Below are 13226 nucleotides of genomic sequence, written 5' to 3'. Positions count from 1 at the left end.
GCCACTACCTCATGGACTAACAGAAGTAAAACAGGGCACACTCTGACCCAGTTAGCAGGGGGGAAAGCACCATGGGAGCACAGCCCAGTACCCTACACCCACCACAATGCATTGCTGATGTGACTCTGCAGTGCACCTAACAGAAAAGGTGTCACACTCACCCGAGAGCCACATCACAACCAGGGAAAGGCTGTCGGAGGATAGAACACATTCTGCCATCATGGAGGTGGGTACAGCATTTGAGGGTGGCATACAGGCTGGCAAAAAAGGTTTTTAATTTTATTTTTTTAGTGTGGGAGGGGGTTGGTGACCACTGGGGTGGGGGGGAGTATGGGGAGGTCATCCCCCATTCCCTCCGGTGGTCATCTGGTCAGTTGGGGCACCTCTTTGAGGCTTGGTCGTGAAAATAAAAGGACCAAGTAAACCCGGCGAAATACTGCTTATCACCGGGTTTTTTTTTTTCCATTATTGGCGAAAACCGGCCATCTGGTAGCCATGCCCACGCCTGCCCATGTCCCGCCTTCGCTTAGCCGGCGACACGCCCCTTTGAACTTTCGCCAACGAGGCAACGGGAAAGCGGCGATGCTGTCAAAAACGCAGCTTTCGATTATACCGATTTCGCTGCTTTTCCGAGATCGCCGGCCATCTCCCGATTTGTGTCGGGAAATGGCCGGCGATCACTTTTGATTATAAGCTGGATAGTAACATAGTCGATGACGGCAGAAAAAGACCTGCACGGTCCATCCAGTCTGCCCAACAAGATAACTCATATGTGCTACTTTTTGTGTATACCCTAATTTGATTTGTACCTGTGCTCTTCAGGGCACAGACCGTATAAGTCTGCCCAGCACTATCCCCGCCTCCCAACCACCAGCCCCGCCTCCCAACCACCGGCTCTGGCACAGACCGTATAAGTCTGCCCAGCACTATCCCTGCCTCCCACCACTGCGCGGGTTTGAGGCCTGGTGCTGTGACAGTGCTCTCTCTCCCTTTATTCTCTTCTGCAGTTTTTGGCATTCTTGCAGGCGGGGCAGCAGAAAAGTTTAGCCTTCAATTCTCTCGAGTGCAGATGATGGCTCTTGCCTTTTATAGGGGTAGGCTGGCTAATGCCTCCCTTGTTTCTCATCCCAATGTCGTTCTCTTTCTCAAGGGGGTGAACCATCTCAAACCTCGGTACAATGCCTGGGTCCCAAATGGAGTCTTAATCTGGTCCTTTGAGGTGGAAGAATATCGAACACTTCAGTGCCATTTGAACCTGTATGGAAAGCTACCTTGAATGATCTAACACTAAAATCAGTTTTTCTAGTGGCAATCACTTTGGCACATTAGGTGATTTATAGTGGAGTGGAGGAGTGGCCTAGTGGTTAGGGTGGTGGACTTTGGTCCTGGGGAACTGAGGAACTGAGTTCGATTCCCGGCACAGGCAGCTCCTTGTGACTCTGGGCAAGTCACTTAACCCTCCACTGCCTGCCGCATTGAGCCTGCCATGAGTGGGAAAGCGCGAGGTACAAATGTAACAACAACAAAAAAAATGTGGGAACTAGAGGCTAAAAGTGCCGGACTAGAGCCTACATTTACCAGCGCAGCATGATCAGAGATATCTGGCACGAGCGTACCAGGAAATACCACAGAGCTCATTTAAATTATATTTAAATGTAGCTTGTTGGTATTCCACCCATAAGATCAGAGCACTGCACTCTGATCTTACAGGTGGAATAGCGCCTTAACCCTATGCCAGCTCGGAACTAGCGTTAGGGTTAAGGTGCTATTCTTCCACCCCCCCCCCAATCACTATTAGCTCAGGCTGCCACTGTTAGTCCGGGGGGGGGGGGTCCAATGGACCCCCAGAACCCCCAAAGGCAAGGCCCTGGTGGCCTAATGCCCCCCAAACCCCCACACCCTCCCCCAGACACCAACGTGGGTAGGCTGGAGGTCTGCTGGACCTCCAGCCACCCTAACACCCACCCAACAGAAGAGAGGGCTGGAGGTCACTGTACCTCCAGCCCACACCTGGTGGTCTAGCATGAATCCCCCACCCCAGTGGTCTAGCAACCCCGAACCCTCTCCCCCATACCTTTAGATGTTGGAGGAGAGAGTAGCACTCTCTTCTCCTTCTAGAACCTCCTCCAAAATGGCGGTGCCCTGCCCCATGCATCCTGGGATGCTTTGGGCAGGGCTTCCATATCATATAAGGGAGAAACTCCCTTATATGGTATGGAAGCCCCGTCCAGCACATTCCAGGATGCACTGAGTAGGGCACCACCATTTTGCAGGTGGTGCTGGAAGGCGGAAGGAGTGCTACTCCCTCCTCTGGCATCTAAAGTTATGGGGGGGAGAAGGTTCGGGACTGCCAGACCACCAGGTGGCCAGTGACCTCTAGCCCTCACGTCTGCAGGTCAGCCCCCCCCCCCCCCCCGTGTCAGTGTACAGGGGAGTGTAGGGGCTTGGGGGGGGGCGGCACTAGGCTACCAGGGTCTTGCCTTTGGGGAGAGTCCGGGGGTCCACCGGACCTGCAGCCCCTTGGAATGTGTGACAGGTCCAGGCTTTTTTTTTTTTTTTTTTTTTGACAGAGCAGGATTAAAACTAGGCACATGTGGGTGATATCATTGATAGGAACCTGGATAAATACCTCTCCCAGAGCTCAGAGCCACGCATGACAATGCACACCCTTTCCCACATATATTGATCTCCAATTTCAGTTATGCAAGTGATACTCACTCATCACACTCTCAAAGATATATCCCAGTTTCAAACCATACACCAGTGCTTCTCAAACTATGGGTTGATACCCCAAACGGGGTTGTGCACACTGTATCTGGGGTCACAACTTGAGCAGGCACTAAATAAGTACGTCATTAACGATGCGCCTTAGCAGGGTCACAAGCATCACTGCGACCTCAATCATGGGGTCGTGGCCGGAAAAGATTTGAGCAGAACTGCCATACATCCTGACCACTTGAAAGATGATATTCTTTATACAAGACAGTTGTCATCTTCCTCCACTGTATTGCACTCTCCAGGATTGCTAATTTCAGGATACCCATACATTTACTTCTTCAAACAAAAATAGTTGTTTTAATATCTCACTTTGTAGGATGATGATGTTAGCAAATGCGCAATATTCTGCACTGCTCCATGGTTAAATAATATTGTTTGATGGTCTGGGGCCTGTGAAAAGACAGATTGATTACTGACAAACAGGACTAGAAAAGCAGCAATACTGTTTCTTCAACTCAATCTTCTGCTTTAGTCTAAGATCTTCTCTAGTCTAAAATACATTCCACCAGAAATCCCTTCCTTTCGCTCTTCCCAATATTATGTTCTCTTACAGAGACATATAAAAGTCAGACCCTGCTCCTAGGAGTAGCCTAGAAAGTTAGAGCAATGGATAATTAACCATGGAAACCAGGGTTTAAATTCCGCTTCTTCTACCAATTCTTAATTGTGAGCTAGAGCAAACTGCTTTACCTCCCACTGCCTCAGATACACGGTCAGATAAAAAAATCTTCAGAGAAAGGACATGTGATTGGAGGAGTAACCTAATGGTTAATGCAGAAGGCTCAGAACCTGGGGAACTGGGTTTGATTCCCCCTGCAGCTCCTTGTGATCGTAGGCAAGTCACAACCCTCCACTGCCCTTAGATCAGCCAAGTATGGGCACAGTGTAAAGCCACTTTGGTTGTACCACAGAAAGGCAGTATATCAAATGCATGACTCTTACCCTTAAAATACTTTTGTAAGCCTCCATACATTAAAATTGGAAAGACAATCTAAAAATAAATTATTTCAAATTTAGAAGATAAATTCTTTAAGCCAAACAGTGTGTGTGGAGAATAATTTTATGAAAGAATGCCTAAGAAGGCTAGCTACTTAGTCATATCATTGAGAGTCTATACTTAAAATTGACACACTAAATAGGAACTGGCATAAGATTTAAAGAAAGAGGTATAATGAAAAAATTTTGAAACAATATACAAAATGGATCTATGAAGACGTTGTGGTGATATACTTTGGTTTATATAGAGATATGGTCCAAAGATTCACTTTTCTGATGACCTGACTGAATTGCATAAGTAAATTTGTAATAGAGAGTTGTTTTGGTTGTATTTTATAAAATATGTACATAAATACTGATCTAACCCATTCTCTGTTTCATGGAATGGATATGGGTACATCATATATAAGTAAACAATATACTTTCTGAGCTCCAACTTTTATGTCCCTTTATACTTGGACAATTTTGCTAAATGCCTGATTGAGCATGTAAAAGGCTGCTCTACATGCTCAAGTCACTTATAAAATTACCCCCACACACACACACTGTGTAAGTCACTAAAGAGAATTGTAACAGATTTTAAAAAAGGAAGAAAAGGCTGAGAGTAGCAGATACTTTAATAAGCGAACCTTGTAGTGGGTTCACTATTATACATATTTTGCTCCATACATACAGTTCAAACATAGTTAAAATGGCATTAACAGGAGGAAGTGACGTCACGGAGTCGAATGGCCGCCTGAGTCCTTAGCTCCGTGCTTCCCTGCTCTTAATTTGCTTTAAAAGCGGAACCTTGGTCTTGATCCTGTCCTGGAACGGCTCCTGGAGAATAGTAGTGAATCAGGGAACAAGATGAGCAAAATATCTGCGTCCCAAACGCGTGAGGGAGAGCGGAGCTCGACAAGACAGTCAGCGAAGAATCGATCGAGACACGTGTCACCGGCCCCGGATCACTCATCAGGATCCGAGTCGGCTGCGTCGAGTGCTGGTGTGCGGAGAGCTTCCCCGAAAGCGTCCCTGACTAAAGAACTGGCTAAATGCTTGAAGGAAATCAGGGCAGAGATTGCGGCGTCCAAACAAGAAATTCTTGAACACGTGGACGCCATCAGCATTGACCTCCGCGAACTGGGGGGTAGAGTTGAAACCCTGGAGGAGCGGATGGATGAAAATGCTGAAAGAACGGAGGAAGCGGAGACCCGTTTTGTGCAGCTGAAGGATCAGACAGAGGAACTTCAATATAAAATTGATGACTTGGAAAATCGCGGAAGGAGACAAAATCTCAGATTTCGGGGAGTTCCTGAAAATGGAAACATGGAAGATGTGCCTGCAATTGTGAAATCCCTGTGCGAGACAATTCTGGGAGAAGCCATGGAGCCTGCTATTATTTTGTTTGATCGGGCTCATCGGGCGCTTGGTAAGCCTAAAGACAACAGACCCAGAGACATAATTGTAAAATTTACGTCTTATGCGATTAAAGAAAAGGTTTGGCTGAAAGCGCGCCAAACTCCATCTGTGGAATACAAGGAGGAGCGAGTGTACGTGTACCAGGACCTATCATTATTTACCTTGGCGCAGAGGCGTGTGATGAGACCCGCGCTGGAAATTCTGAGGAAGGAGAAGATCCCCTATAGGTGGATTTTCCCCTTTGCGCTGAGCCTTGAGTTTAAAGGAAAGCAACTTCGCTTCCGAAAGCTTGCAGAGGTATGGAAGTTCCTACAGGAGGCAGGTTTGACGACAATGGCGAACCCCGGGGGAGACTTGGCTCCCTCTACTCGAGAAAAATTGCAGCAATGGAAGAGAGTCTCCCAGAAAACTAAAAAGCAAGGCCTCAAGACGTGACTTTGACTGAGCTTATGTTTGATATCCTTTGGATCCTGATATATTCTACTGGGGTGACAATCTACTTCTTTGATTATGTGTGTTTATCTGTTCTCTGTTATTGGAACTTTGTGGAGCCTGTTTTAAAGTGTAAAAGGTTTGAGTTTTGAAGATTGGATGGAGAGACTGGGTGGAAATATTAAAAAAAGGGGCGGGGGGGTACTGGGCAATGCCGGGGACTCGGGGGGGTCTGTTGGATCTCCTGTAGGGCACTTCAGAGGGGATGTTCCCAGTTCGGGCCCTGGGTCCCGGATTGGTGGGGGTTATGTTTGGGAAGAATGTTTGGGAGTTGGGGGGAGGGAAGGGGGGATGGGGAGATAGGGGGGGGAAGGGTATGGGGAATAACTGGGGTTTTATCAATAACTCTGTCAGAAGATCAGCTTTGTTGCAACCAATTGAGGAGGCTCTAAAAGGGAGAGTGCACTGTGAGCAAGGTAATGGTAATAGGAAACATATTTACATGTAGATATGAGTGCTGATTTGAAAGTAATATCATATAATGTAAGGGGGCTAAACATGCCTCAGAAAAGACAGAGGTTTTATAGAGAACTGCAGAGGCTTAAACCACACGTGGTCCTGCTTCAGGAAACACATCTGAGACGTAAATATGAACGACTCCTATCCTGTCCGGGCTTTACTGGGGCATACTTTGCCTCTGCGGAGAGCTCCAAAAAAAGAGGGGTGGCGATATTGCTGCATTCTTCTGTGGCGGCGCAGGTTGAACAGGTCAGAAGGGACCCGGGAGGGCGCTATATATTTATACACATGAAAGTGGATCAGGTGGCCTTAACAGTGGCTTCAATCTACGCCCCAAACAGTGGTCAGGCAGAATTTTTTGTGAGGGTCCGGAACACCTTGGCAACATTTGTTAAGGGGTCCCTGATATTGGGAGGGGACTTCAATGCGGTGATGAATACTAGCCAAGATCGCTCGGGAGTTCCCAGGGCGGACGACAATAAAGAATCGCAGGCGTTGGCATCCATGGCCGCTTCCCTGGGCACACTGGATTTGTGGAGACTGACACACAGGACAGATAGGGACTACACGTTTTACTCCCCAGTTCATAAGACACATTCGCGCATTGACTACATTTTCCTGGACGCAAATCTAGTGGAGAGGGGACCAGAGGCTGGCATTGAAAGTGTGACACTATCAGATCATGCTCCAGTATGGGTTTCCCTCCCTACCATTAGGGCGGAATTGAAGGAAAAGAGATGGGTGTTAAATACTAGTCTACTACAGGAAGGGGAGGTGGTTGATGGGTATAGGACTATACTCAAGGAGTACCTTGAATTTAACATTGGCAAAGGAACTGGGATGCCCATAGTATGGGATGCTATGAAGGCAGTGTCCAGGGGATATTTCCTACAATTAGCTAGCAGGCGCGCTAAGATACGTAGGGCGCAGATAGCAGCGTGCTTGGAGAAAATCCATCACCTAGAGGAGCAACATAAGAAAAATAGGTCACCGCAAGCTTGGCAGGAACTAAAGAGGGAGAGGCTGCTTTTAGATTCTATATACTCAGAGCAACTTAGTCTGATGCAAGCAAAATACAAGCTGGGAACATATGAGTTCGCGAACAAAGCTGGACGTCTCCTTGCCACTAAGCTACGTAGGCAAAAAGTAGATCGTATGATTAAGCAGGTTCGTAATGGAAAGGGAGAGATGTTGGGAAAATCTGAACAAATACGTGAATGTTTTGGGAAATTCTACCAGAAACTATACGCACAGGAGATTAACCCCACCCCAGAGGAAATTGGGCAATATTTGGATGGAGGTGACCTTTCCTCCTTAACTAGTCAGCAAAGGGCATTGCTGGATGCACCAGTAACTCCTATAGAAATTCAGAAGGCTATTAGTGGCATGCCCTCTTACAAATCACCTGGGTTGGACGGGCTCCCTAGTGAATTCTATAGGCGGTTTGCGCCCGAATTGGCGCCACTGCTTGCAGATCTGTTTAACCAGGTGGGAGTGGGGGGGACGTTACCTCCGTCTATGATGGAAGCTTGGATTGCAGTCATTCCCAAGCCAGGTAAGGATCCTACTGAATGTGGATCTTATAGACCAATATCGGTCCTAAATGCTGACGTTAAAATCTTAGCTAAAGTGCTGGCAACTCGCCTGGCGCCTTTGCTTCCGGTCTTGATACATCCAGACCAGGTGGGCTTTGTGTCTCATCGTAAGTCGATGGACAATATTAGACGTACGCTAGACCTTATGTACCTTGCTAAGAAAAATCGAAAGCCACTCTGTTTGCTTAGTCTGGACGCTGAAAAAGCTTTTGACAGGGTCCACTGGTCCTACATGTATCGGGTACTGGAAGCCATGGGATTTGGGATGACTTTTCGGAGTTGGATACAGGCGTTTTACTACGCCCCAAGAGCATGTGTACGGGTCAACGACAGTAACTCGGAGTTATTTCCACTCCACAGAGGCACCCGACAGGGTTGCCCTTTATCCCCCCTCCTATTCGCAATGGTCATGGAACCTTTCGCCTCTCGGATACGTCTGGATCCGGAGATGTCGGGGGCTTGGGTGGAGGGTAGAATGCATAAAATGGCCCTTTTTGCGGACGACGTCCTATTGTATGTGACCCGCCCACTCACCACGTTTCCCAGACTTAATTGTATTATAGATGAGTATGCAGCGGTCTCGGGATTCAAGGTGAACATGACAAAGTCCGAAGCTCTAAATGTAACGCTTCCTGAAGAGCTGGTGGGGACATTAAAAGAGTTGCACTCATTTAAGTGGGCTAATTGTCATATTACTTATTTGGGAGTGAAGTTGACCCCCAAACTTTCAGACTTATTCCAGGCTAATTACAAAGATCTGGTTCGAGACATTGCAGTTGACCTGGAGAGATGGGGGGAACTAGGGGTTTCTTGGTTCGGCAGAATTGCCATAATTAAAATGAATATTCTACCGCGCCTGTTATACTTATTTCAGGTGCTGCCTGTGATGATGCCCAGGCGATTTATAATTTCTATACAGGATCGTATAGTGAGGTTCGTCTGGGCGGGTAAGCGGCCTAGGCTCTCGCGCGCGCTCCTTTATCAGAGTAGGAGGAGGGGTGGGCTTGGTGTCCCTAATCTTCTCTGGTACTATAGGGCGGCACAGGGAAAAGCTGCGGTCGAATGGTTTCAAGATTACCCAGATAGACAGTGGGTACAGCTGGAACAGTATTCTGTAGGCACAGTACCATTAGCAGCGCTTATGTGGCTTCCGAGGGCGTTCCGGGAGATGGAAGAAGAGTCCTGTCCGTCAGTTGGAGTTACATTGCATTACTGGGATAGTCTGTTCCCCAATCGTCAGTGTGTCCTATCGAGGTTATCACCAATAGCATACAATCCCCTCTTCCTGCCAGGGAAAGTAGAAGGGGTCTTCACTAGGTGGTATAAGGAGGGGATCAAAACCTGGGGTCAAGTATTTGAACAGGGCTCTCTGATATCACTAGAAGAGCTGCAGGCAAGGTGCCCGGGTATGCGGGTGGATGCCTTTGGTTATACTCAATTGTCTCATTTCTTTAGAACAAAGGCAGTTAGATCAGTAATGCAAAGGGACACTCTACCACTGGAAGATATTTGTGAAAAACTACAAACCTCCCGAGGACTGATTGGCTGTCTGTATAGAAGTGTGGGTGCCCAGGTCCAGAGCTATAGTCGTCACAGGAAAAGTTGGAACATAGAGCTGGGTGTTAACCTAGGGGAGATGGAATGGGGGAAGATAGAAAGGGCGGTGGCGAAGGTGTCCACTCACGTGCTGTCACAGGAGAATGCAGTGAAGGTTCTGTACCGTTGGTATCTAACCCCGGATAGATTGCAGAAGATTTACCCGTCTTCGGCGGGATTGTGTTGGAGGGGATGTGGGAATCGTGGAACAATGGGCCACGTGTGGTGGAATTGCCTTAAAGCCAGAGCCTACTGGAGAGCGATACATAGTAGAATGCAGACCTGGTTGGGATGCAGACTTCAGTGGGCCCCTGAGATTTTTCTCTTCTCTGTAAGGGCGGAGGGCCTAAATTCCTATCAGCAGGACTTGGTGCGTCATGCTGTTGGGGCAGCGAGAGTGGTACTTGCATCTCAGTGGAAACAGAGGGGAGTCCCTTCTGTGACAAGGTGGTGCAATAAATTACGGTATGTGTGCCAGATGGAGCGACTCCGAGCGGAGCGAACACATCAGATAAGTAAATGGCACTTGACTTGGAACCCGTTTCTTGATGCTACTAAAAGTGGAATGGAGTAGCAGCAGTGATTGTATAGAAGTGGGAATTGAGAGCTTCCTTGAGGATTGGTTGGAAGGGGTAATTGGGGGGGGGGGGGGGAGAAAAAAAAAAAAAAAAAAAAATCACGAAGTTTAAGGCGAAGTAAACCTGGTGGATTTTAGAATCGCAATGTGCGAGACTCTGTTGCTTTGTTTGACATTATACTTCTGTACAAGTGTACTGTAGTTCTGATTTCAGAGTTCATTGTATTTTCTTATTGTTTAATAAAGACTTCATTTAAATAAAAAAAAAAAAAATGGCATTAACAAAATGTTAAGAGTAATCACACAGAATCTCTTAAGAGAAAAAAAATATTCCCTTTCCTTACTTTGCAGCAGTGAGAGAAGATCTGGCAGATGTACTCCTGTGTATATCGAGATCTGCTAAGCAATGACATGAGGTGTGGGATAACTGTAGCATCCTGGAAACGTAATGGAAAACAAAAGAATACCTGTAAAACCCAAGGACATAAAATGCCACAATTAAGATGGCGAATTACTAGAACCCCCTCAAATCATGGCTTCTGCTACCTCCCCCATAGTCAGGTGATCATATAGATTTATCCCCACAGTGCTTCCAGTGAACTTGCTTACACTTGCCAATTTTTTCCTTCTTGCAAAAAAATAATAGCTCACAGAACTTTGCACTAATATGGCCTACAACAGAATGGTAAATGGAACTAACCACATGCACTAAAACAGAACGACAATCTGGCTCCTTCCGTCTACTATAAAACTGCTGCTACTCATTATGAGAGGATGAGCTCCTTGTGAACCGATGATAAGTAAACCATCTAATTTAGATACTCAATCTGTCCCCACAAAGATGATGCATGAGAGAAATGTGCATACTTTAGGTCTCCATAGTAAGTATATTTGCCTCATGCATATATTCACTACAAATAAGCCAAGTTTAGGAATCCCGATTCATATCATAAAAAGAAAACTATCGCTACTGTGTGGATATAATCTTTGAGAATAGAACTTGCATGTTTTCAGAAAGAATAAATGTCATACTTTTGATGAAAAATATTTTCACCAAAATAATGGTTCCAGAATTTAGGTGACACCTGTTGCAAGAAAACTAGCATGTTCTACCTGCATAACTTGATGGACCAAGGTAAGAGAGTCTAAGCCATTCTCTACAACCTGCTAAAATCTCTCAGCTCTAAACGTCATAAATTCAATGAAAGATGAGATTTTGCTTAACCTCAGCTGGCTCTAGAGCTACTTCTCACTGTGGGAATTTATGTTATTTTTCATCAATTACAACCTGAAAATTCTACACAGAATGAAAGATTTGATATGGAAGGGGTAGAAGAACCAACCACCAACTATTAGTGTCCTTCAGCATGAGCCTGGGTATTAACACTGAGAACAAAAGTGCAGCAGTCTTCCACATGGGTTGCTTTGGAGAAACTTAGTGTAAATGAGTGTGTTTGGAAAGGAGAAGGCTGACTAGGGTACAAAGAGGCACTTACACTTACAAAATTACATGAAGGGGCATTTTCAATATGATGTCTAAGTCCGATTCTGAACATTGTGCACAAAATGTCCAAAATCCGAATAGGAAAGAAGGTCACTTTCAAAAAAGAAAAACGTCTTATCTTTTTTTCGAAAATACTGTTTTCAACAAGGTTTTGTGATTTGGACGTTTTGTTTTTTGGTTCATTTTTGAAAAAAAAATGAATAGGTGTAAAACGTAGAGATTCATGCCATTGGGATGTAGGAGGAGCCAGCATTTTTAGTAGAATGGTCCCCCAGACATCCCAGGAGAGCAATGGGGCACCCTAGAGAGCACTTCTGTGCACTTCATAAAAATGCTCCCAGGTACACATCTCACCTTTGCTCCCTTATCTTGTCTGTTGAGCCCTCCAAAACCCACCCAAAATCCACTGTCCCTCACTGTACACAAGGTGAAGGGGGCACCTATATGTGGGTAACTGTAGGGTTTTGGTAACCTTGGAAGGGGTCACAGTTTCCACCCTAAGTGTGGCAGGTAGAGGGAGCTAGGGACCTGGGTACCCCACTGTGTACTGCACCGACCACTACACTATTCCAGGGACCCGCATGTTGCTCTAATAGACCTGACTTTAACTTCTATAGCGGTCATAGAGGCTGGTAAGTCATATTTCTATTCACATTTTGTGGGGGGTGGGAGGGGGGTCAGTGACCTAGGTGTTCACCCAATTCCCTCCAGTGGTCATCTGGTCATTTATTGCACCTTTTTGTGCCTTAATCATTCTGAAAACTGATCTAAACCAAAACATCTTGGTTTTAGTCCTGGACGTTTCTGATTTGTTCCATTATGGCTGTAAAACATCCAAGTGTTAGGCACGACCTAATCTCACCTTCAAAATGCCCCCGACATGCCCCGTTGTGATTTCAGCGCATTTCTGACGGACTTAATAGAAAAATGTTTAAAAACATGTTTTGAAAATACTGATTTGGACGTTTTTGTGAGAAAATGTCCAAATGCTGCTTTATGCCACTTTTTAGACGTTTTTCTCTTTCAAAAATGAGCCCCATGGTAACCTATGGAACTTTGTAAGTCTAACCTCCCCTGTTTACAAAGCTGCGCTAGTGGCTGCCATGCGGCATTACCGACACCGCCCATTCAAAGCGAATGGGCTGTGTCAGCAGTACCGCACCGCCAGCTGCTAGCAGGGCTTCGTAAACAGGGGCCCAAGTGCTTTGAAAATAAGCCTCATAAGGAACACATTTCCAGATCAGCACATTAGGTAATTGATAGACTGCGAGGGGAATTATACTGTTCATTCCACTTGATAAAATGTCCATAAAACATGTGGCATGACAAATAAAGATTTCTGAAATGCAAAAATTGACTAACCAGTTTTCTATCTTAGTAAACACAGCAGCAGATATTGCAAATAGCTGTCACAGCCCCAAACCATTTAAGACTTCAAGACCCAATTAAATGATTTATATATAATATAAATCAGAGAGACAACAACTATACAGCTGATTCTGAAGACAAGGCATGGACAACTGTAACATGTAGTTCTCTCCAAAGTAAGAATTTCCAATGGCAGAATATACATGATTTTAGTTTGCGTCAAAAGGCTAATACAACCACAAACTGAAGGCAACAGAGCAATAAAGATGCTTTTTGCTGCACTGAATAAGTCGGTGCTAAAAACAACATAGAACTTACTGTGTACAGTAGTTCCACTGGAGTGACTGGGCTTGTGAAAATGGTGCGAAGACACCTGAGGCAAGCTTCAATAAACTTCAGATCTGATGACAGTAATCCTGTTAGCATAAATTAAGTTTACTATTCAGTTCACTATGTGGTT

The 13226-nt window shown here is 45.7% G+C and overlaps 1 protein-coding gene across 2 annotated transcripts in view; it reads right to left on the bottom strand.

Annotated features, from left to right (window-relative positions):
• ARMC8 (armadillo repeat containing 8) overlaps positions 1–13226 on the bottom strand; it is a 191650-nt gene that overhangs the window by 155848 nt on the left and 22576 nt on the right. For both annotated transcript variants that reach the window (XM_030208942.1, XM_030208943.1), the window contains exons 5-7: positions 13085–13182; positions 10239–10331; positions 3088–3168 (exon numbers count right to left, since the gene is read on the bottom strand). In XM_030208942.1, coding sequence (XP_030064802.1) covers positions 3088–3168; positions 10239–10331; positions 13085–13182 — 272 coding nt within the window. The remainder of the gene's footprint in view (positions 1–3087; positions 3169–10238; positions 10332–13084; positions 13183–13226) is intronic.

This window comes from Microcaecilia unicolor, chromosome 7 (genome assembly GCF_901765095.1).
Source record: "Microcaecilia unicolor chromosome 7, aMicUni1.1, whole genome shotgun sequence".
In the NCBI taxonomy this organism is placed as follows: domain Eukaryota; kingdom Metazoa; phylum Chordata; class Amphibia; order Gymnophiona; family Siphonopidae; genus Microcaecilia; species Microcaecilia unicolor.
This window is presented reverse-complemented; position numbering and strand designations above follow the sequence as displayed.